The sequence below is a fragment of the Aptenodytes forsteri genome, unplaced genomic scaffold (genome assembly GCF_000699145.1).
Source record: "Aptenodytes forsteri isolate BGI_AS27 unplaced genomic scaffold, ASM69914v1 Scaffold379, whole genome shotgun sequence".
Lineage (NCBI taxonomy): Eukaryota > Metazoa > Chordata > Aves > Sphenisciformes > Spheniscidae > Aptenodytes > Aptenodytes forsteri.
The window spans coordinates 2,021,288-2,044,259 of NW_008794088.1; the positions used below are offsets into that span (position 1 = coordinate 2,021,288).

A 22,972-nucleotide genomic window follows, 5' to 3' on the forward strand; every position below is an offset into this window, starting at 1 on the left:
AATTTGTGAAAATAAAAGGATCCCGTAATACAAACTAGCTATTAATGTTTCTCAGGCCAACATTAATTTAATCAAAATTAAAGGTGTTATAGAATCATATGCAAGTATAATGTACTAACCAAAAAGGAGGAGGCTTAAGGGAATTAAATAAATTTCTCATAACTGTCAGAGGAAGTGGGATACCAGTTCCCTGTGTCTCTGGAAATCCCAGCTTTAAACAGAAAGAAGCTGCTACTCCTGAAGCCAGTTTTCCTCTATGCATATTACTGCATGAAGCTCTGTTTCAGTTCCTTCACATACCCATTCTTGGCTCCTCCTTCAACCTCCCCTCTTCCAGAGCAAGAACCCTCTTATCTCCCTGTGTTGCTCTCCATAATGGGCTTTCTACGCCCATAGTTCTGTTTTTCTTTCAGATCAGTACTCAGAAGAGCACAAATCAGTCCTACAAAGAGAATTAATATCCTGGGGATAGGACTGTTCTCTTCAAGTGAGAAAGGAAAAAGCATTCAAGAGGGGCAATACACCCTTTTGTGTTAAGCTCCTTATCCTCTTGCCAGTATTCTGTTAGATGGCTCCTTTTTGCTTTAATATATCAAGTGCAAATAAATATCTCTGCTCCGGTGCTTTATGGGTCAGTAGATTAATGAGCCTCCTCCTGCAGAGGCTATAATGTCTCAGAACCAGGCAGTAGAGTCGTGATATATTAACAGATAGATAGACCAATAGATAAATACTCATGCTGACCAGCAGTGCCAAAAACTGCAGCAACCTCAGCTGAAATCGGACTCTTGTCCTGGCCCAGGCCTATGTGGCAAAGGTGCCACTATGTAAATATCTCTCCATGCTAGGAGTGAAAATTCGCCTTACTGCTTGGCTATGAGTGCAGAGGAACCTGGAGAACACTGAAGCTGAGCAGGTCAATGCCACCAGGCACGCCGTGGACCAGCCACCAGCAGGTGGAACTCGTAGGAGAGCTGTGTCCAGACCTGCTCCATGTTCAGCCCACGTTTAGCCAAATCCTGAGCTGACACAAGGATGCAAAGACAATGAATTCCTCCTGCAGGAGGCCTACAGGGTTCTGCCCCAATGGAGGAATGAGGACTAGTGGAGCTATGAACCCAGCAACTGCAATGCTTCTCAGGAGCAGCTGCGCCTCTTTTGAGAAAGGCACACAATTTTCTCTTGACGGCGGCTGTAGATTCATGTGTGCAGGTGTGGGGGTATCACGCTAACAAAAGTCTTATTCCCGATCATGCTGGGGAACCTGCACTTTCTTGTTTGCACTTTACACTGCTCTTGGCACTTACTTGCTGTCAGGGAGGTCAACAACTGTGTGGAAGAGGGACCCAGTTACAGGGACAATTTCAGGCAAGCTGTTCTCTCTTCTCTCCTTCCGAGCAGGGTGGGAGGCAGACAGACTCCGTGCCTGCGCTTCTTCCAGGCTCACCAGTTTCATCGGCAGGGAGGCCGAGGGGAGAGTCAGACTTTTCACAACCGATGCGCTCTCTGAAAAGCAAGAAAATACATTCCCACCTGGGATGAGGAGAGACAAGAGCAAGAGCTTCATGTCTTTATTTGACTGGAACATCTCCTGTGGAGGGGGGGAAAGGAGCAGCACGTGCAGGGAGAGAGGCTTTTTGTCAGATAAGTCTTCCATCTCCCCAGCAACCTTATCCATCTGAGTGCATTCCCAGCAGGGGCCACGCTCACCAGCCAAAGGCTGCGTTGCACAGACTTGCTGCCTCTGCTGTAGATGCTTCGGTGTGAAAGAGGCATCTCTGAAAACCACCAGTATTCACACATTCCCCTTTCTCCTCCCTCCCTCCCTCCCCAGATTTTGGAGCAGTTCAGTCCCCGATCCAAACCTGGTGCCTAATTCTTTCTCTCACTTCCTCATCTTTCTCCTTGTCTTGTTCCAGGAAGGGGGACTGTTCTAAAAACCAGCATTACCTTACCTTCCTAATGCATTTCAGGGCTATGGAAAGGGGTGTGACCAACAGCCCTGGAAACTGAAGGTCTCTCTTCACATTGGCAGTGGCAAAGCCAACTTCCCACATGCCGCCCCACCAACAGCCCTGTCCTAAACAGACTTCCTCAATGTGCATGAAGGAAGCACAGTCTGTGTAGTCCATTAGGTACTTAGCCCTTCTGCTGAAGCAGGGTGCAAGCTCCTGCCTGTGCAGAGGGGCTGGGTGAAGGGGCATTTTCCCACTAAGAAATCAACTGGGACCATCAGCATGTTCCTCTCCTGACTCCACACAGCTGTTAAAGGCCAGCAGTGTTCAGCACTTACAAAACTTGGGTCAGTTTTGAGCCAATGACCTGCAGTACAACCAGAAGCCTTGGAATTTACTAGTCAGTGTTTTGCTGTAATGCTTAAGGCAGTATGGGACCCGTTTCTTACTCTGTGCCTTCTGCCAGAGCATAAACAAGGGCATAGGAATGGCACCCGCACTGGCAGAGCAGGGATGCTACAGGTCGAGCAGGCCACTGCACTGGAACTGCGGGCTCCAAGGACAGACTAGCAGGGAATGCCACATGTTAAGGGAAAGGTGGATGGGACAAGCTGACACAGGGCTGGAAGCAGAAAGGTTACTCCCTCACTTCTGCAGGTATTATGATTCTTCCTGGTGTGTAAAACAGAACAATGCATATTTCTGAAATTATATGAGGTCACTGTGGATCCAAGCCCTCTCAATTCCCAGGCTTAAAAGCATTTTGATTAAATAACAAAAATCAGCATCTCCCAAGATTGTTGATGTCCCAGGAAAAAAAAAATCTCTTTTTATAAAACGTCCCCAAGTACAAGACGTAAGTTTATAGAACACATGCTTAAGTTTTATCTTGGGAGTGTGGCCTCTGACTTGGGTGGATATGGTGGCTGCAGGGCAGGTATCATCGGCATGAGGAATTATAATTGGGGGAGCCTGAGAGAAGAATTGAGACTGTGGCTGATGGGCTTAAAGAGAAAGCTTAGGCCAGGATTGAGAAGCAATCAGGTGGTCTTCCTTTTGCAGAAAGGGTTAAGCCAAGTGAGATCATGCAAAAGTGAACCATAGGGCAGCCTGGGAGCACACTGAAGCAGGCTAGTATTCAAAAAGAAAATGTTGGATATGGGGACGAAGAGGACAAGAGTAATGAGGGATTGGGCTCAAGGTGTGTTTGGGGGAATCTGTGAGCATGGTAAGGGTTGACGTGCTTCAAATATTAGTGGAAGGGGATACAGTTAGAGCTGGAGTACATGGCAAGTGACACATAGAGTGGTTCAGGGAGGTTGTTACCAATGTTATCCGCACAGCTGGCTTTTCTGTTGTTGTTGAAGATCTGATCCACGTGATTCAGGATGAACTCGATCACCAGCTGCTGCACTCGCACCTCCAGGAAAGCTGCATCCCCATTGCAGCCAACCGCCTCAATCTCCTTTGACCTGCACGAGGAAAGAAGTATACTAGTAGCCAGCATTGCCACACACAGCCCCCGGGAAGGAGAGATCAGCTTTCTTCCTGCAAGACTTGGAACAGGGATGTTTTCCCCACTCTTGCTGCACCTCTTGCTCTCCTTCCCTCACGGGCCTTCATCCTCTCTGCCTTTTCAAGCTTTTAAAAATTATTTTCCCTGTTTTCTCTGTCACCTCTGCTGCTTTCTTTCCTGCCTGTGTTATTCTCCCTACTTCACTTTTCCATTCTTCAGCAGTAGTTAAAACTGTGACTCTCAAACTCTGTGCTCCACTTTTAGCTATTTTGAAGTTGGGCCTCAAAGACAATGCAGGAGCCTTCAAACACTGCTTCCAGATCCCTATTCAATGCGTCAATCATCTCTCAATGAAATCCCTTAGAACCCTGCTCAGGTCTTCCCCACACCATTTTTTTTCAATGCTTTGCCATGTGCCCCAGTAGTCTCTTCTCTGCCCCCCTGCACTCCTACATTCTCACTCTTGCTCTCAGCAAAGAAACATTCCTTATCTTGACATGCCAAAGTGTTGCTGAAGAAATTATCTCTGGACAATGGATCCTTTGTAAAGTTAATGACTGGTGTGTTAGATAATAGCTTGGGGCATTGCCAAGAGGATAACCCTGTAAGGAGACTGCAGTTGCAGTGCGTGCTCCTTTCTTTTCCTCCCTGGGACTTGTGCTTTGGAAAGATTGCAAAAGGAAACAGACTTCAGGTTCTCTGACAAGGACAGATGCTAGAATGAAAATGTCTCAGTAGTAAAGGTCCACTTTGTGATATTCAATAGAGTCAACATTTGATTCATTTTCAGAAGCTGCTCTGCCTGTTTTGTGATTTAAAAGGGTGAGATAACTCTTTAGAGAATGCTTTTCAGGCCTGTACCTCTCTAGCCAATGTCCCTCCCTCCTGTCCTCTGCCAGCCCAGGGTTCCCCCCACCAGCTCTGCCAGCACCCCTCTCCTGCCCAGCTGCAATCCTGGACTCTCCCTGCATAGTTCATTCCTCTCAATATATGGGTATGGGATGGACGGGGAAGGGAATTTCAACGAAATACAAAATATTTCCTTTTTTTTTTTTCCAGATGCTATTTTTTCTTGTTCTGCTTAGCTCTACAATGTATCAGCCAAACCTCTGCCTGCATCTTTTTGGGCCTCTTCCCAGCAGAGTGCCCGGCATAGCAAACATGACAAACTAGCTGGTGGTCTTGAGATCTGACACTGGCCGCCATCTTAAACCCACCAAGCTCATCTCACTTATGCTCAAGCAGACCTGGGCACAGGCCTGTAGCCCTGTTGCCCTCCCTTCCAAGCCTTGCTGTCTCTTACCGCCCCACTGCAGAAGCACTGGCACTTGTCAGAAACGTCATTTCCTTTCCACAGTGATGAGCTAACTCCTCATTTTTAAATCAAAGAGCTCAACTTGCAAATAACAGCTTTTTTTTATAAGAAACACACAAAACCACAAGCTTTCTTGGATGCTGGCAGTAAGACCTCAGATTATTCAACCTGGAAGAATTTTTTCTCCTTTTAAAAGCTGTTTGCTCTGTTCTACTCTTCCCTTTAGTTGTTCTGCTTTTCCCTGTTTTTGCATTTCCCTCAAGGGATGGGTCTCCAGGCTCAGGTGCTGGCGCTCCCCTTGGAGCTCAGCATTGGTCTCTGGATTAGAAGACTCTCTACTGTACCTGAGGAGATTGGGAGCCCACACCAAGGCCAGGTTTCTGGTGTGCATGTTGGTCATGTTGCTGAAGGAGGCCAGGTGAGTCAGGTGCTTGATCAGGTATTCCAGCGTTCTGCAGTGGTTTCATATGAAGAGAGAAAAAAGTGTCAAGTGACCGATGCCCACCCACTGGGACAGCAAGGCTCAGACTCAGCCCTGGCCTCAGAGTTGTCCCATCCTCAAGGAAGGCACTGTCTGCAATGGCACAACAGGCCTCATAGGACAGAGGGTTTACAGCACCAGCATTTACATGGGATGGCAGTGAACACCTGAACAACTGTGCTCTGGGGTGGCCAAGGACGAGGCAGGAACCAAACAATCCTTAGCACGATGGGTGTGAGGAAGACAGCAGATGGATGGGAGGAGTGGGATGCTACAAAGGCTGAGGGCTTAGTTCTTGCTCAAGTGCCTCTAGCAGATCATCTTCTCCTCACTACACCCAGGACACTGGCCAAGGGTGCCACGGGGGTTGTACCCAGGGAAGGAGGATGATAGACTGCAGCAGGGAGAGCTTGTTCGATCTCTAACAACAGTTTGTTCAATGATATTTAAATGCCAGATAAATTGTTGTCAGATTTGGAAATGGTGAGTCAGCTTTTGGGAATTAACTTCTGGAAATTAACTCCAGCGCTGTTTCAGGCAATATTCCCTGATGGTGAGGGTCATCACACTGTTCCTCAGAACCTCGCTGGACACCTTCTCACCTGTAATGCGATGGGGGGAGCTCCTGGATGACATTTTGAATTCGTGCCAACTGCTCGTCCTCAGGGAAGCGTGATACTGCTTCCTGCGGAGATACAAGGAAACAGTCCACCCTGGCAACGGACTCAGGGGAAAAGGAAGAGGGATAAGGAGGGTCACTTAAGAGACAGCCTGTCTCAGAGGGGATGCTCTCTTGTTACCTTACAGAGCTATCGGTTAGAAGAAGTTGCTTTGTGTTCCCAGCACAGCAGAGATTTGCTGCGCTGTTAGTTTATGTCTCAGTACATCCTTCCCACACGTTGGGACAGGGTGGTCAATGTTTTGGGGAGAGGGGCGTTTAAGGACTGAGAGTTTCAATTAGGAGTTATGTGTCTTTTCTTTTTTTGTTCTTTTTCTCTTTTTAACTTGTGCAGTGATGGGTGGAATAGAAAAGAGGGAAAGAGAAAAGTGAAAATAATGAAAAAAAAGAAGTGACAACCCTCCCCCTGAAATTGTATTAAAAATAAAATAGAGCTTTCAAGCCCTGTGTTATGAAAACAGCTAGGATATACGTTTCATATTCATCAAAATAAGCAATACTTTTGGCTGCCATGTGAAGATAGCTATAGGGAGTAGTTTGTGTGAGTTTGCATCTTTTATGATGGGAGAAGCCTTAGCAAAATCACTGTCCAGGTAAATTAATAAATTCTTATACTCGGGGTTAGACTAGGTTAGACAGAATCAAGGTTATACATCTTGGTCTTGAGCAAGAGCTTAGAGAGCCACGATAAGCTTTTGTCTGCATTACTAGGAGTTTACTGCCTTGGTATTCATCTGTTCAGCTATTCCCTTTCAATATCTGTGAATAATGAAAAAAAGAAGTGACAACCCTCCCCCCTGAAATTGTATTAAAAATAAAATAGAGCTTTCAAGCCCTGTGTTATGAAAACAGCTAGGATATACGTTTCATATTCATCAAAATAAGCAATACTTTTGGCTGCCATGTGAAGATAGCTATAGGGAGTAGTTTGTGTGAGTTTGCATCTTTTATGATGGGAGAAGCCTTAGCAAAATCACTGTCCAGGTAAATTAATAAATTCTTATACTCGGGGTTAGACTAGGTTAGACAGAATCAAGGTTATACATCTTGGTCTTGAGCAAGAGCTTAGAGAGCCACGATAAGCTTTTGTCTGCATTACTAGGAGTTTACTGCCTTGGTATTCATCTGTTCAGCTATTCCCTTTCAATATCTGTGCTGGGGGAGGACAAACCACCAGCGAGTTCAAACAATGCATGACTGTCTGGAAGCCTCCTGCCTACCCTACTGCCACTGGAGTTTGGAGTGAGTTCAAAGAAAGATGCTGGGACCCACGCTGCCAGGAGAAGCTTTGCCTACAGACATACATCAGCACTGCTAGGAAAGGAAAGGAAGGAAATAACCTGTCCCAAACCACCCATCGCTTAAACATTATGAACCTGAAATTACCAGCCACAACTAGAGAAGCATCTTCTTGTAGCAGTCACTACAACATCCACACTGATGATGCTGCCATCTCTGTTCTGGTCACTGTCCTTTTCCCAGCAGACCACTTCTCATGTACAACCACCAGCAAACCAAACATTGCCAGTTTCAAGGCCAGAGATGAATATGAATCATGTTTTATTCCCTAACACTGGGAACTGAGATCTATGCCCTCTAGTTTGAACTTACTCACTGGTGTGATGGCAAAAAAACCCAAGTGAGCTCACTAGTTTGGTGTACATGAGATGTGGATGCACTTGTCTTGCCCAAATGAAAGGTAGGTTAACTCCTTCTAGTACTTTTTACCCATAACTACAGTTCCTTTTTTTTTTTTAAAGAAAAAAAGCCTATTACCATTTGCCCAGAAATCCTAAGTATAAGAACTCTGTGATCTTCATACAAGGTTTCCAGTTGAATGGCTTTGTCCAAAGATGAAGAAGGAGAGAAATACAAACTTTAACTGGTGCATCTAAAACACTATATTTCAGCTAGATTGTACACAGTATTTTGTCCCCCAGTGCTGTTTTTCATTCCCATATTTACCTTCCAGGTCTCAAAGACCTAATGCTTAGCAAGTGAATACCAGCTTCTCTGAGATCATAACCCATTCAAACCTCCAAACCACATTTCTGACCCATACGTGTTGTGCTTTTGAAATCTGAGGCCCCCTCCAAAACTCAGGATTACAGCAGCAGAATACAGAATTCAAGGAAGAACCAATAACTCCATTTATTACATGTCTGTTAATCATGGTATGAATTCATGTCATTTAGGATTTTTTTTACTCCACTGGTGATTCTGGGAGCGCATAATTCACAAGCCCTGGTTAACAAGTGGAATAGAGCCTGAGGAGAGAAGGTAGGCGTGGCCCCCTACAGCTAATTTGCTCTGAGGGAGTACTCGGTCCCTCTATGCCCAGGCTAGAACAAGCCAAGCAGAGTCAACTTATCTATCCTGTGAAACAAGCATCCATCACCAGAATACAAGACAGTAAATTGGAGAGCATGAGAGGGTATCATTTTGCAGAAGTTGATAGCCAATGAGGTCATGAGTGGGATATTATATCCGTGAACTTGACAGGGTGATGACCAAAAGGCCAACCCCTCCCTAGTCATTAAGAATTTGACTTTCCTTAGCCACAAATGTCTGAATCACTCTCGTGACGCAAAGTGGAGCCTATCCCATCTCAGAGACAGCTCCGACTGAGTCAGGCTGGGATTAGCATGCATCCTTTACTCCTACCAGCGCTCTTCTGCCGAGGCACAGCTGCCACCGTTCCCTGTCCAGACACCCCATGCATACACATGCTCCTAGTGGTTTTTCTGCTCCTTGGGGAATTGGTCTTTTTTCTTTCTTTCCTCCTGGTATCTGACTGTGCTTCCTGTCAGCTGGGTTACCCATTATAAAACCCGACTGAGTAGACTTACGTGAATAATGGATTTTGTGTCTGAGCGGACAAACTAAAAAGCCGGAGATTAAAAAAAAATCCCTTTTAGGTCAATCCAAAGTGATAACGTTTTGGGGAGCTGGCACAAGATTTTAAAAAACAGTTGTTCGAGGTTGACCAAAGCATCACACTCAACCAAAAGTGAAAGAAATTATCATTTAAATTTGGGGCTGTTTAACCCTTTTCTAAAAGATGTTTTATTTATGAGTTTGATGTGTTGATTTAATGTTGAAACATTTCCTTTAGAAAGTATTTGTAAAAGAAACATTTAGACAGTTACAGAAGTGTTTTCCCTTTTGTTTTTGAATAAAACTATTTACAAAATGTATCTAACGAAAATCTGCAAGTCGTCATCCCAAAACTGCACTTTTCAGCAAACATTCTTTCCTAAAAAAAGTTTCCATCTAAATCTTCATGTTTCCTTTAGAGAATTTTTCTTTCATAAATCAGTACTGATAGCCAGAAAGACACCAGCCAAAGAGCTTCAACAAGAATGAGACTCATCAGTTACTGTGAATGGTTGAATAATAACCTATATTTTCAAGGTCCTGTCTGTCTCTGGTTTAGAGGCCCTACCCTATATCCTCAGGATTCCTATATCCTGAGGATATAGGTCAATTTTTCAGATCTGCTCAGAATTTTGACTGAAGTTTTGACTATACATCACCTTGAAACACAGACCAAAGTTACTTAAAATCTGGCATCGAAACAGCAAGATACCTAACACTATTGCATATCTGTCAGGCAGCACAGCGAGCCAATTCCCACCTCGTGTTCCCCAGCTCAGCTGTAGTCCCTAACAGCTACCTGACTTCTTATATCAGGTTGCTGCTTGGCTGGTGCTGTCTGGCTTTGCCCTACAGCAAGCCCCCTGGCACAGGTGTGCCTGCCTCTTCCCATAGCGGGCAACAGGGAGTCTTTGGAGAACATCTTCTTCTTGTGTGGACCCTGCAGGTCTCTCTCAGTGCCTCCTGTGCCATAGCAGTGCCACTTGGAAGTGCTTGATTCAGGACAGAGGCAATGCAGACAGCAACACCTGAAGCTGAGGTTGCTTGTCACTTCCCATTTCATTTGGACATGATTTTGCAAAACTCTTCTCTGCAACATCTGACATTTTTGGCGATGTCTGTCCCCTCCACCTCCCAGCAAATGGGAAAGAGTAGGATGACAGAAATTCTTAACAAAGGACGGATGGTTCTAACACTGAGGAAACAATCCTTCCCATCCCCCCACCCCAGTTGTTTTAAGACGCTGGTGAATGCTTTTAGCTGAAAATTCACACCTCTGGCATGTAAGATTTCACCCTGAATGACCGGATTTAAATTTGTTGGTGTCAGAAACAACTGAAAGTGGATTTAGGGCAGTAAGAAGCAGGCAACCTTAACAAGCATAGCTTGCTGTGCCACCTTTTAATAAAATATTATCTGTCATCAAAATTAGCCAACTCTCTTAAAAATTCAGGCTTTGTGGTCTTATTTTTCTGCTCCCCCGCAGCCTGCTCCTAGGCTCCAACTGTATCCATGTATAATCTATGGTTGTTGTGCAGAATCGAGTTACTATTCTTTGAATTATAATCCTTTTAAACAAGGTTAGAGATTTCTCCTGGGCCAGCTGCCACTTTCCTCTGCCATTTGTATTTATGACATGATCATGATGGACCTGGTATACCATAGCTGGCATAACCTGTATCATCATTTGCACTCTGACAAACTGTGTGAAAAATGCTACAGATGCAGAAAAGTTGGTGCTTTACACATGGGCTGGGCAATCAGTTTGCGCAGGTGTCAAGGACTGTCAGAGGGACAGGGAGGAGGAAACCGCACCCTTGCGACTATGATCACAAGCCCTAGGTGACCCAGAAGACTCTCAGTGATGGACAGTAATGAGGAAAAGAAAGAGAACTAGTAATTCTGGGAGGAGGTGCGCAGTGGGGAGAGAGAGTAACAGCAGGGAAGCAATGCAGTGAAAAAATGAGCAAGACGAAGGGGAGGAAACAGCAGAGAAACTGAGCGAAATAAACATGAAATGGGGGAAAGAAACAAGAACAGGGAAAGGCAGACAGCACAAGACGGGAAGGGAAGATCACTGAGAAGTGTTTATACAGGTAGATGCACCAGAAGCCAGGACACTGGAGTGAATCCCAAACAGCTGTCATGGAGGAACCTGCGGCACATCCACACTGCTGGAGAAGACTGAGAACAGCAAAGGGTCTCACCGTGAATTTCTTGTAGAGCTCATAAGTGAGGAGAGGGTTGGGCAGTTCCCTGAAGTACAGCTTGCAGAGCGACCCCACGCAGTGGATGTCCTGGAGGTAAACTTCCCTTGTCAGATCTGGGCATTGGTCAGAAACAAACTCTTGTCTGAAACAATATGGAGACATAACAACGTAGGAGAATAAGAGCTGTAGCATCCCAGTACTCCACCCTAAGTACTCTTTTACAGCTAGAGGAAAAAACAAACTGGAAAGCAGAGATGTCTCTGCAGCCCAGCCCAGATTGTCTCCTGGGATCAGGCCCCGAGGTTTCAGCTAGTCTCTGGTTTCCATAACATAGTCCCATGAGTGGACCTCAAACTAATATAAAGAGATTGCTTTGTCTTGAAGTGAGAGAGAACAACTCAGCATTTGTGCTGCGACCCTCCAGGCCTTTCCCATTAATAGATGCAGAGGGAGATTTTTTTTCTTTGTCGTGGACTAATCCCTGAAACATTGCATTTCCCTGTTACCAGCTTCAGAGACAGTTTCTCTTCTGCATCAATGTAGATCTCTGTTGGCCCCAATCTATGCCTGAGGGTCTAACAGTGAAAAGGTACAAAGCAGTGTCACCGAATCCCTCTGGCACTCAGACAGTTGTCCTTACCTCAGCTTTTGTATGTTAGATGTCACTCCTGAGAGGCGGTAGATCCCATCCACAATGCCATGAGTCTCAATGAACTCCGCACAGCTCTTCAGCACGTAGGGGACTAGGAGAGGAAGGCAAGGCAAGATGCCCAATGAAGACACACTGAGAACTTCCACAAGTCACCACAGAGGAGACAGTTTCATGAAACAGCAGCAGAGGCTCTCTGCAGATGCAGGGAAGTGCAAAGCAATGGGAGAAATACAGGGCAAACCAAAAATAAACTCCACAAAGTGCCCGTAGCCAATTTGCAGAGTGAGGATATGCTATGGTTGGGCCATGCCACGCTCATTGCCATATGACAATGACTGAGCCTGAAGTCACAGAAACATTGTGGGAAGAAAGGTAGCATTTCTCTCTCTCCCTTTTTCTTTTCTTTCCAGAAAAAGAGGTAATTTCATTCTAATTGAAAGCATGAGGTAAAGCATGAGGTCCTGGGAACCTCCCCCCTCCCCAAGATAGAGCTCCATCCTCGCTGAATCGTGCCAAAAGGTCTGATTGGCTTGGATAAAAATCAGAGAAGCATTCGCACTTCCATATAAGCCTATGTACCCACAGTTTAGTGCTCATAAACTCCCACAGAGGGGGTATAAAGTTCAAATATTGACTAGATCTGCACACTGACAAAATCTGACATTGGCTTCAAAGAACTCTATCAACATAACCAGCCGAAGACTTAACCAGCCTTAAAGCTGAGAAGAGCCTGAAGCACAACATTTACATCCAGACCTGGACCCAAAGCGTATGTTTATTTTTTCCCCATTATATAGGTATAGGAAACCCTCATCCTCTTGGTGAGACCAAGCCTCCCTGTCCCCAGTACTATAACAACCCTAGCTATAACAATAACAGTAAGAGAGCCCTTCCTTATTAGGTGCTAGAAACTGCTGTGTATTTAACGCAATGCTTCACACAGCCATAAGCACAAAAGTCAGTAAATGCAGAAGTTAAAGAAGTTCCCCGCTGTAATGCTGTGCATTCAGAAAGCTGTATGGAAGAAAACAGACTAAGCCACACATTTGACTGAAAAGCCAGGCATAGAAATTACTGCATCTTTGCAGTAACACCACAGAGATAATGCCTCTGGCTGGACCTTACTTGACTTCTTCCGCTTGAAGTTCAGGACCATAATGACATATTAACATGTGCTTCATCAGGTGGCATCCTAAGACAGCACTCCAAGGACAGCCTGAACAAAAAACAGCTGGTACATTGTTGTATTTCTCATGGGTGCCGCTGAGGCCAGAGCCAGCTCATGGCTGGACTTGCCCCTACCAAGCACAGGCTCTGGTGAGGAGGGATGGTGCCTACCTCAGTGACACGCTATTACTGAGCCCACTCAGTTAGGGAAGTGCTACCTTTCTGCTCCCAACTCTTACTGAGGGAGGTAAAGAGGTCCTTCTTGTGTGTCCCTTCTCTTCTCAGCGTGGCCAACCCAAATGGAGGAATACACAAAGTGCCAGTGATTACCTGGAAGCCTGAATGATCCAAACAGACTAATTCTCCTCAGTTAAAGGAGCCTCTTCAGAACAATAGGGAAAATTTGACTTTATGTTTTTTTGAGCAGGGACTCATAATGCAGGTACATTAGCCATGCTGTGTCACACTCAAAGCCCTTGGGCTGATTTTTAAGACCCTCAAGTTGTTGGGCTAAGACTAACAGCTGAGCTTCTGGCAGGGGCCCTAGCCTGCTACAACAATCTTCATGGGAAAACATGAAATTGCCAAGAGAACAGGTGAAGTCTACAGAGTCAAAGCTTTGTCCACAGCAGTTACAAAGCTATAGGATTCTCTCCTCAAGGACTTTTGAGGAGAAGGCACATCAGTGCCTTCCAGAAGGAACATGGGAAGCATTTCTTTCAGTACCTACAGCACCCACTTCCTAAGATGACTAGATGATGTGGAAGGAGACAGAGCAAAAGAAAAGTATGAAATTTCCTTAAAATCCTGCCAAGAAAAGCCCAAGTGACATATCAAGAAAGAGGACCTTCCTATCTCTGAGTAAGACCTGATTATCTGTAACTGCAGTAGGGAATTCAGATCATATGATGATGAGCATGCTAGAAATAAAAAAAAAAGAAAGGCAAATGACTTCAGGCCTCTTCTTCATTTCTGTCTGGTCAGGCTGTACCATCTTTGTGGCGGGAGCTATGCATACATGGCATATTAAGATTTCCTTCTTGGTAGGGGTCTCTGGGAATAAATCTAATGTAAACAGCAAAAATGAAAGTTAGGCAGATCCATGTTCACTTCAGATCCATTTGTGTGGGAGAATGGGTGAACTACTCCATGCCACCTGGAAAAAGAATTAACTGAACAGAAAACCTATTTGAGCAGGACAGCCACATGACAAGGTTTGTTTAAAAATTAAATAGTCTTTTGTATAGACAAACTTCATATGATGGTGCCTAGCTGTCACACAAATGAGGTCCGTGCCCACAGCACCCTTTATTAGATACTTTTTAAAACCTCAGTGTTAAGAATAAGCACACCAAATAAAAATGCATATACTGATGTTTGTTGTGACTAATTTGACCTCTTCAAAGTAAGACCATTTAAATCACACTTTGTTTTTTGCTGAGTTTTAAGTTTCCTTGGGTTAAATTAGCTCAAGAGGCCTCAGGCAGGTAAGCAAACTTCTTATACCAAAAACACAGAAGGCTAGATCCATCTGTTGAGGACTGGTAAGCAAAAAAAAGGGGCCTGAGGGGAATAACCTGTAGCAAACATAAAATTCAACCCATTTTTAAAAGTGGGTGAAGACTCCACAGCAGAGACAACCTTATAGACTGCAGATAGACAATATGCACTGAGCTCTGCAGATATCTCTTACTCCAGCCCTGCACTCTTCCCTGCTTTTCCAGCCCTGGGCTTCTCACATATCTCTGCCAGCGCCCTTCACTCATCATGTACATGATTTCCTGCCCTACCAGGTCTTTGGCTCTTATGAAGAGAAACAGCCAGTTATGCCAAAATGTGTGGCGGTTTTGTGATGTCAAAAAAAAAATCCCACATAGGACACATTTCACTCGCAAGCAAAATTACAGACTTTGACCTCAGATCCCTGGAGGTGAAGGGACTGCATCAGCTTCCTACGAAGCATGCCCCTAAATGCAGCACTTGTATGAAACTGGAGCACAATAAATGTTTTCTCTGAGCAGAACCTGCAGCTCTGAAATTCCTGAGCAGCTCTGATCTCCTACAAAGCTGAGTCTTTCGGGCACTTGGGGGAGGTGAGGTTAGAGTGGCAGTGAGCGGCTCTCTCCCACTTCCAGCCATCTCTGAGGCGGTTTGATTATTTCGGACGTGGCTTCCGATGAACCAAAACAAAAGCTGTGATCAACCCTAAATGTGGGGCGGTGCAGACTCTAGCATGCACTTTACAATGGGACTCTATCATCGGCATTACAGGGCACACGTAAATCACAGAGCTGGGTCTCTCCCAAAGGAAGATTGGACGTGGTGGGGATTTGTAGCAGGGGCTGTGCGTGTGTGTGCAGGCACCGAAAGGGGTGGGGGGTGGGGCTGTCCAATCTTGACACTTCTATAATTAAAACTGTGCTGGAGGCTTAGAATTTGGAAGAGGCAGCTGGTGTCACACAGACCCCGCTTGTTCTGCCAGACAGCCAAACTGTCCTCATTTAAAACTACAATAGAAACCAGATGGAGGAGGAGAAGAGATGGAGCAAGGCATCAGGCAGAAGGGAAATTGAGTTATAAACATACTGCACACAAAAGACAATACTTCTCTTCCCCTAGACAAAAATAAACCAGAAGGGCAGTCACAGTAACTCATTCCACTCTCACTGGATATCACCTCTGAGCTCAGCGTATGCAGACATTCACCTTCACCAGGGTCTTTTCCGTGACCACAGCTCATGCCACTTCCTTTACACGTGTGTGCGGCTCCTGCTAGGCCAGGTATCGCGCCTCCCTCTCCTCCCCTCCTGATCCCACGAGCTGCCAGTGCCAGCGATGTGCGCTGAGCCTCTCGCCTCCCAGCACTGCTGGGAAGGGGACATCTCTCCCTTCTCCTGTCCCTTCCCAGCCATGGCACCACCACCCACCAAACCTCCCCACCAGCAAGCAAGGTGCTCTCTCTTTGCCTGCCTGACAAAGGCTTCGTCTGGCGCAGGGCTGAGCATTTTGGATCAAAGCCAGGGAGACCTTTAAGCATGCACCTAACTAAATCACCAAGGATCCCTAGTAGGAGGGAACACTAGGAAGAGAGGGAGTCACCCCATCTAACGACCGGTGGGAGGATGGCCTCCTGGTCTCCCACCAAAGCCAGCAAAGAGTGAGAAAGACCCTGGTCCAACAGGAGGTGCAAGCAATGCCCTGTAGCCTTCAGTGCCGCCTTCCAGAAGAAACTTTTAGTCTCCATGGGCTACAGAAGGACCCTAGGGAGAAGGTTGCTAAGTCAGCCACCCAAACCAGTCAGGGTGAATACTGTCCAGTAAGACTGTGTTTAAAGTTAGCTAACGCGGACTGAGTCATGTATTCAGGGTACGCTGGACTGAACTGGACTGAATAGCAGCAGGCTTCATTTTTGCCTTTATCCTTCTGTTGTTATCTCAGAAGGCTCCTTGCAAGGATAAAAATTAGTGACAGAGCTACTCAGGTCCTCCTTAGTGGTTGATTTATGCCACATGGAGGAGGTTTCACATCCTCTCTAATTTTATTTTAATTTTAGTTCAAGTAATGGGAAGATAAATGCAGACCTTTCATTTCACCTGAAACATCAACTTTTTGATGTTTGACTTGCAGGAAATAGTTTGGGGGTTTTTTTTTAATTTCTCCCAAAAATTAATCCTGTGCCATAAAAAAAGTTGTGGGCATTTTTATTTCACCATTTTGGTTTTGTTACATGTTAGTATTTTTTTTAATTGTCTTCCATTGCCCTCAATAGTAGTGCATGCTTCCTATCATGCTATGTCAATAGCATGACAATAAAGGTCAAAATAGTCTCTTGTTTCAATTTAAATGACTAAATTAGGAAATATTTCCTCCTAAAAAATAAGTGTTTCAGTCTGTACTAAGCAAGAGCTGTTACTTTGTACAAACAAAAATAACAAAACAGTACACATTTTGGAACATACTAATATATTAACTTGGCCTCCTAATCACAGGAAAGGAATAGCATTGTATAAACGGCAAGATACTTGAGAGTCAGAATCTCTGATGTGACATTTTTCTGCATTTCCTTATGCTTCCTACTTTAAATCGCAAATTTTAATGCTGATTCACTAGATTTCTTTTTTTTTTTTTTTTTTTTTTGTCTGATCTTGTCTGATTTTTACTAGGCATAAGGTTGGCTGAGAAACAGATTCCAGAGGAGATCAAACTGTGCTCTCCTCCCTGCAGCTTGCCCAAGCCCTGGTCCAGCATGGCAGTCACAATTCCAGTTTGCCTCCCAATGCATAGCCCTAACCCATTGCAGCTAAGGATAAATCCTGCCTTGCCCCCAGGTATCATCTCCTTTGCCCTCCACCATCTCCTTTTTAGCAGTGGCCAGGGATGGAAAGGACCACAGCATCCGAAATTGCTGCAGAGGATCTCTCCTGCTCAGAGATGCAGTAGGCAGAGCTGGGGATGGGGAGGGTTTGCCCTGCCTGGACATAACTGCTACAAGGACAAACAGAGGGCTTTAGTCTCCAGGATGTCTATGCATACTTTTCACCAGCACTAAATTCATTTTACAGAAGAAAAAATAAACTGCCTCACCATCAAATTCCAATGTTTAGTTTGGCTGTTAGCGCTGAGCTACCACAACCCCCCTATGCACACACACACCTGTGTTTGAATAGCATGAGATAGCTAAACAACACCAAACAGGCTTAAAAACAAATCACCTTGTTAGAATCCTCCTCGCCTCTTCCCCCTTAGCTGCCATAAACACAGGTAAAAAAAGACAAATAGCTGGCGCCAAGGTGATCCTGTCTGCATGGACAGCACAACTGAATCACCATACGAGTCACAGGCTTCATTTTTTTTTCTCCCTCTACTTCTGTGGGAAACGTCTCTGCAATGTCATGAAGGTTAGCACAACAGTCCTGTTCCCTGCGATGAAAGCACCATCCTGAACGCAGTTGCGATTCTCCTGGGCAAAGACGTAGGAAAAACAGATCTTGAATCTGTCAGATGCCATCACCCTCCATGGCCTGAGCGGGAAGTGGAAACGCTGAGCACTGTTTGGGATGTGGCACACTCATTTCAAGCAAATGCATTTCAACACAGCCTGCAGGCCCAGTGTGAGTTTGAATGAAGTCAATGGCACCACTATCAAGGGATTTTTTTTCCCATTGATATTATACCCAGCTCACATCTCAAATATCTAAATAAGACATGTAGGAACACCTGATTTTCCAGAGCAGATCTGACAACTGTGATGTTCCAGGCAGAAATGAAAGAGCCCGTGGCAGACCTGGCCAGCTCACCGACAACACACATCAAAGAAAGCCTAAGAGAAAGCACTGCACAAGCAGACATTGAATGCTGACTCTCAACCCTGGAGGTCACCATGCCCCTCTGAAATGTGACAAGTACCTTGACATAGCTGGCAGATTCTGTCATGCAGGCACTTTTGAAAAGAGGTTGTACTAAATACTAGAATAATTTTGTTAGGAAAACATCCTGCTGTGGGTTTCCTGCAAAAAAAGACCAGATAACCGAACAGGATATCTCCACTCCTAACTTTTATGACTCTCTGGTACAGCCACCTCGGAAAACAGTGGCTTAGGTTCTGCAGGGCAGGTCAATGAGCTGTGCACGTCCTCAGTTAGCCATTTGAATCCTAACAACTCTGATCCACAGCAGATTAGGGTGTATATTGTACAGCGTTTTGTTCACTACAGCACAGGCAATTGGGGTAATTAATTCTGGAGGTAGGAATAATGGGACAATTTATGCTGTCTCAGAAAAGGGACTCGGGTATAAGTATAGAAAAGATCAGAATAGTTTTGAAGCTGCATATAATGAATTGACCTCCATCTGGGTAAATGCCTAGATACTATGAGGATAAGCAGGCTGTGAGACAGGAATTCTGCCATTAACCTCGTTTCTGACAACACATACTAAAAACACTGCCAAATCCAAAGGCTGCATCAGCGCTGATGGAGCGCAGGACTGAGCGGGGCAATGCCGACGCTGCAGCTCAAGGGATCCGGGAGAAGCAGCCTGCAAGGGAAGAGTGCAGGTAAGCGTTGAGCACTGGGACGGACGGCCAGTGATGTAGGCTCCGTTTGAAGTCTCTTGAGTGCCCATTGCCTTTCATCCAGATCAATAAACAAGCTTATGGACTGCAGGTGTCACACTGTATCATGTTTTCCTTCCTTTCTCCGCTCTCTTCTTAAGCATGGACACCAATGTAAGCCATGCTAACCTACTTAACTGTTGGCAACAAAGCAAGGAAAATATATGGACTTCAGAAGTTTTTTCCTCCTCTCAACAGATTTTGACCTATATGTTTTCATTTACCAGGGCTTCAGAAGCAAGTTAGAAAACAAACAGTGCACAGTCTCCATCTTTTACCTGAGCCTGCTAGCTGATGCAGACTTGCTCAGTTTCTTACAGTCCCAAAATTACTCTAGAGGTGACTTGTAAGCTATTACACCCATTTCTTGACTGTAAAAAGTGTGTAGAAACCAACATCTCCCTTGACACATGGGAACTCTTACACGGGATTCTTAGGATCCCAGAATCTGTAGAAAGGCAATTTCAAGGGGATCAACGCATACTCCCTACCTGGCTGTCAGTGTTAGCTTGTTCCTTATTCCTGTTCGACTTGGACTTTAGTGTGCCAGGCAACAGGGATTCCAGGTTTCTCTTTATAAGGAAGCCTTTGGGGCTGTTAGAAAGAAATTCTGGGTGCTTAGATCTTGACATGCATCTGAAAAACACCAGCTACTAGTTAAAGAGTTTTTAAGTCCTTTGTACTGTGCCTTTCACAAACACCACCTCCATACACTGAAATCTATAGCAATCTCTATAGGATATAGAATTTGTCTCTAGTTTCTGTGCTGTTCTGTCATGCTATCTCACTGTTAGACAGATCCTTCATCCACTTTCATAGTGATGGCATGCTGGTGACAAAGAAGCAACTAATTCCCAAATAGATGCTCTTGGGAGGCTTCAGGAAAAATTATGCTGCTGTTATCCTGCTGGTGAAGAGACAGAGTGAAGCGAGGAGCTGGGCAGTTGTCTCATGAGCTCCGGTGCTGCAGCAAGGTGAGCTTTTCTGCAGTTCTCTCTGCGGTTCTTTCCCAGGAAATCATTGTTGTCCCTTTGAATGTGCAAGGGTAGGCTGGAGGTCCGTCAGCACTGATGGTTCTCCTTCTACGCTTGCTGCACAGCAAGTCAGTTACAAGCGTATATGACAGACATTCCCAAGCTTTAAAGCACACATCCAACTGTGCCAGCTAATGCAGAATGGCAGTGCCAATGAGCTCAGGTGTGTGAAAGGGAGAGCAGGGGCCAATCACCCCAGTGAGAGCCCAGGTTAATGTTTGGTAGCAAGGTACAAAGTAACTGAGAAGCTGGTCCTGACCCAAGCTCTTATATGGATGAAAAATTGCATGGCTGAATCTCACAGCACATATTTATCTTTTCTCTTCTTTTTATTTTGCCCTCTGTCACACTGATGGACCGATGCAGCCTGACACTAGATTATGCAGCAATGTTCTTTCATTCAGGCCTCTCACTGATCTGGCCTCTAGGGCTCTCCTAGTGAGAAGTGGATACGGCAATTTCCAGAGGTTATTCCAAATGGGCTGTTTTATGGATAGTCAACAACTTAGGGCAAAGAGCAGGGAAAATTGCTGAGGATCATTATATATCACAGACAGACAGATGAGGAGCCTAAATACAAACCCGTAAAGGCTGCAAATGAGAAGTGAAAGGCAAATGAAAACAGACTTTTGAGAAAAAGTAAATAAGGCTTTATGATGTCAATCTGATTGAAAACAAACATGCGAAGGCACTAGCAATAATCAGTCATTATAGTTTGAAGCCAAGCAGCACAAAATCCAATCCATCTTTGCTCAGTTGCTGAGCATATATTTAGATTGAGTGTTTTCATTGCAAGGCTGTCTGGGCCTGACCCAAAGAACCGCACTCATACAAAAAATCCCATTGAATTCAGCAGTATTTTCCACAAGAGAAAAAAAAAATCTGTTTGTTCTACCCTCTCTTAGCTCTTACTGTGGCGTGCAATTACTAGCAAATGAGGTGAATGATAGAAGCATTTTCACCAGCTTTACAGGAGCATAAAATGATGGCGTGAGGTTCAACACAGAGTGGAGAATTAAGACTGCTGCTGGCAGTGGAAGATCACCTAGAAATGCTCCTCCCAACCCTGCTCAGGGGAGGTTGAAAACAAGTCAGTCTTTATTTGAAGAGGATTAAGCTGTGGGTGACTCGGATTGCTGTTTGTCTGGTGAAACGAGGTGCTATTCTATCCACCCTAAGTAATGCCCAGGACATATGATTGCCACAGCCTGTGGGCTCAGTTTCTGTGTCTGAGCAGCATGGAGAAGATTCTGCCAGAAGCAGCACCTGGTCAGACACACATACCGCTATACATAAATAAATGTGTATCTATGTATATATCAACATATATGTGTGTGTGCATACATATACATATATGCATGTATTTTTACATATACAATTATATTCATTTATGTATGTATATATGTGTGTGTAAGAGGTTTCATGTGCAATACCAGGAAATTCTTCTGAGAGAAATAGCTTTTTTTTAAACGAGGTGTCAATCAAAGCCTAATACCTAAAGGTGGTATTTACAGAGTCAAAAGCTGCAAAAGTCTTGCTAGGCTGATGTCATAGGTCTAGGGGGATACATCACTACATGCTGGTGCTCTTGCTTGTTGAAGCTTGCTCAGCCAGCCAGAGAGTAAGCCATTGCCACAGACATTTTCCATGCTCTCCTGTCCCAGGCAAAGGGCATTTAGCTACTGCGTTGCCCTGTATGTTGCTACTGTGCTGAAGGCCTTTCTGGTTGAAGTACTTACTCTCAGCCAAGGAAAGCTGTTGTTTGAGGGGTGAATTCCTTAAGCATGCATGGATTTCTACATCAGCAAGTCCAGAACCAGTCTCAGTGGACTGGTTTGACTCAGTAGCTTAGTTAAGAAGGGTAGCCCATGGGATATGGGTCATTTTGGCTACACCTTTTCATCTCCAGAGGCTGCAGTCCTCTAAAGTGTACCTTACAGCCTTGATCGCAGAGATTGTATTTTCCTTTCCATAAACCCAGGGATGGTAAAGAGGTCTAAAAGAGGCTGCTGAGCCGCCTGGCTTCAACATCTGGATGTGGTGCTGCACCTTCAGGGTTTCTTTCAGAGACAGCAGGGAATACAGCACTGCTCCATCTGCCAGCCTTGTGGCAGATCAACACTTCGCATATGTTGCAAGAGGGCAGCTCGCTCGCTCTCCAAAGCCTGCCAAGGACAGCAGAGGAGGCAGAACAGCATTTACAGATGGTGTCACACAGCCTCCCAGCCTTCTAGAGGCTGATGCTGGGCTGGGATTGTTTAGAAGAAAATATTTCCTGCCCTGCTGTTGGTGTCTACCTCCACCCCAGGATGTCGGCACATAACTACTGAGATGCACCCAGAGCATACGGCATGGTTTCTCCAAGGCTGACCTGCAAGGACTGTACCCCTGCAACTGCCTGGCAGAGGGGTAAGGGGATCAGAAACAGAAACTAGTTCTGTCAGAAGGTCAGTGATGAAAGGAGGCACGATATGGCTTTTACAGGCCCTAATAAAAGAGGAAAAGAAACAAAGCTGAATAAAATATTACAGCATGATGCAATCTTCTTATTCCCCAAACAGGCTTCTATCCCCTAACGTAGTAGGGACAAGTCAGGAGAGATATCTATCTGCATGCTACTCCTCTTTTCTGCCTCCAGCAGGAGCAGTTGTCCCCATGACTTTTCTCCCACACAGAAAATCCCCCAGTTCCACATGGGATACAAGCCTCCCTCTCCCTTCATCTCTCAATAAATGTGCGTGCCAGGGGTTATCAAGCTGAGGGTCATTCCCAGTGTTAACAATGGAAAAAAAAGCAAAATCCAGCTGTTACTAAAGTAGTAAATCTAGTCACTTTGCAATTGCACTCCTTGGTTTCCAAGCCCCCCAACGGATTCCTGATACATTCCATATTTTGCTCTTTATTTTGTTTTCCATTTGGCAAAGGACAGGCTGCAAACCAGTGTGAAGAAAAACAACTTCCCCCCCCCCCCTTT

General features: G+C 45.1%; 1 protein-coding gene across 1 annotated transcript in view; it reads right to left on the bottom strand.

Moving 5' to 3' along the window:
* ARHGAP31 (Rho GTPase activating protein 31) overlaps window positions 1-22,972 on the bottom strand; it is a 60,953-nt gene that overhangs the window by 12,632 nt on the left and 25,349 nt on the right. The window contains exons 2-7 of the mRNA XM_009274441.2: window positions 11,674-11,776; window positions 11,031-11,175; window positions 5,870-5,952; window positions 5,131-5,238; window positions 3,282-3,427; window positions 1,308-1,506 (exon numbers count right to left, since the gene is read on the bottom strand). Coding sequence (XP_009272716.1) covers window positions 1,308-1,506; window positions 3,282-3,427; window positions 5,131-5,238; window positions 5,870-5,952; window positions 11,031-11,175; window positions 11,674-11,776 — 784 coding nt within the window. The remainder of the gene's footprint in view (window positions 1-1,307; window positions 1,507-3,281; window positions 3,428-5,130; window positions 5,239-5,869; window positions 5,953-11,030; window positions 11,176-11,673; window positions 11,777-22,972) is intronic.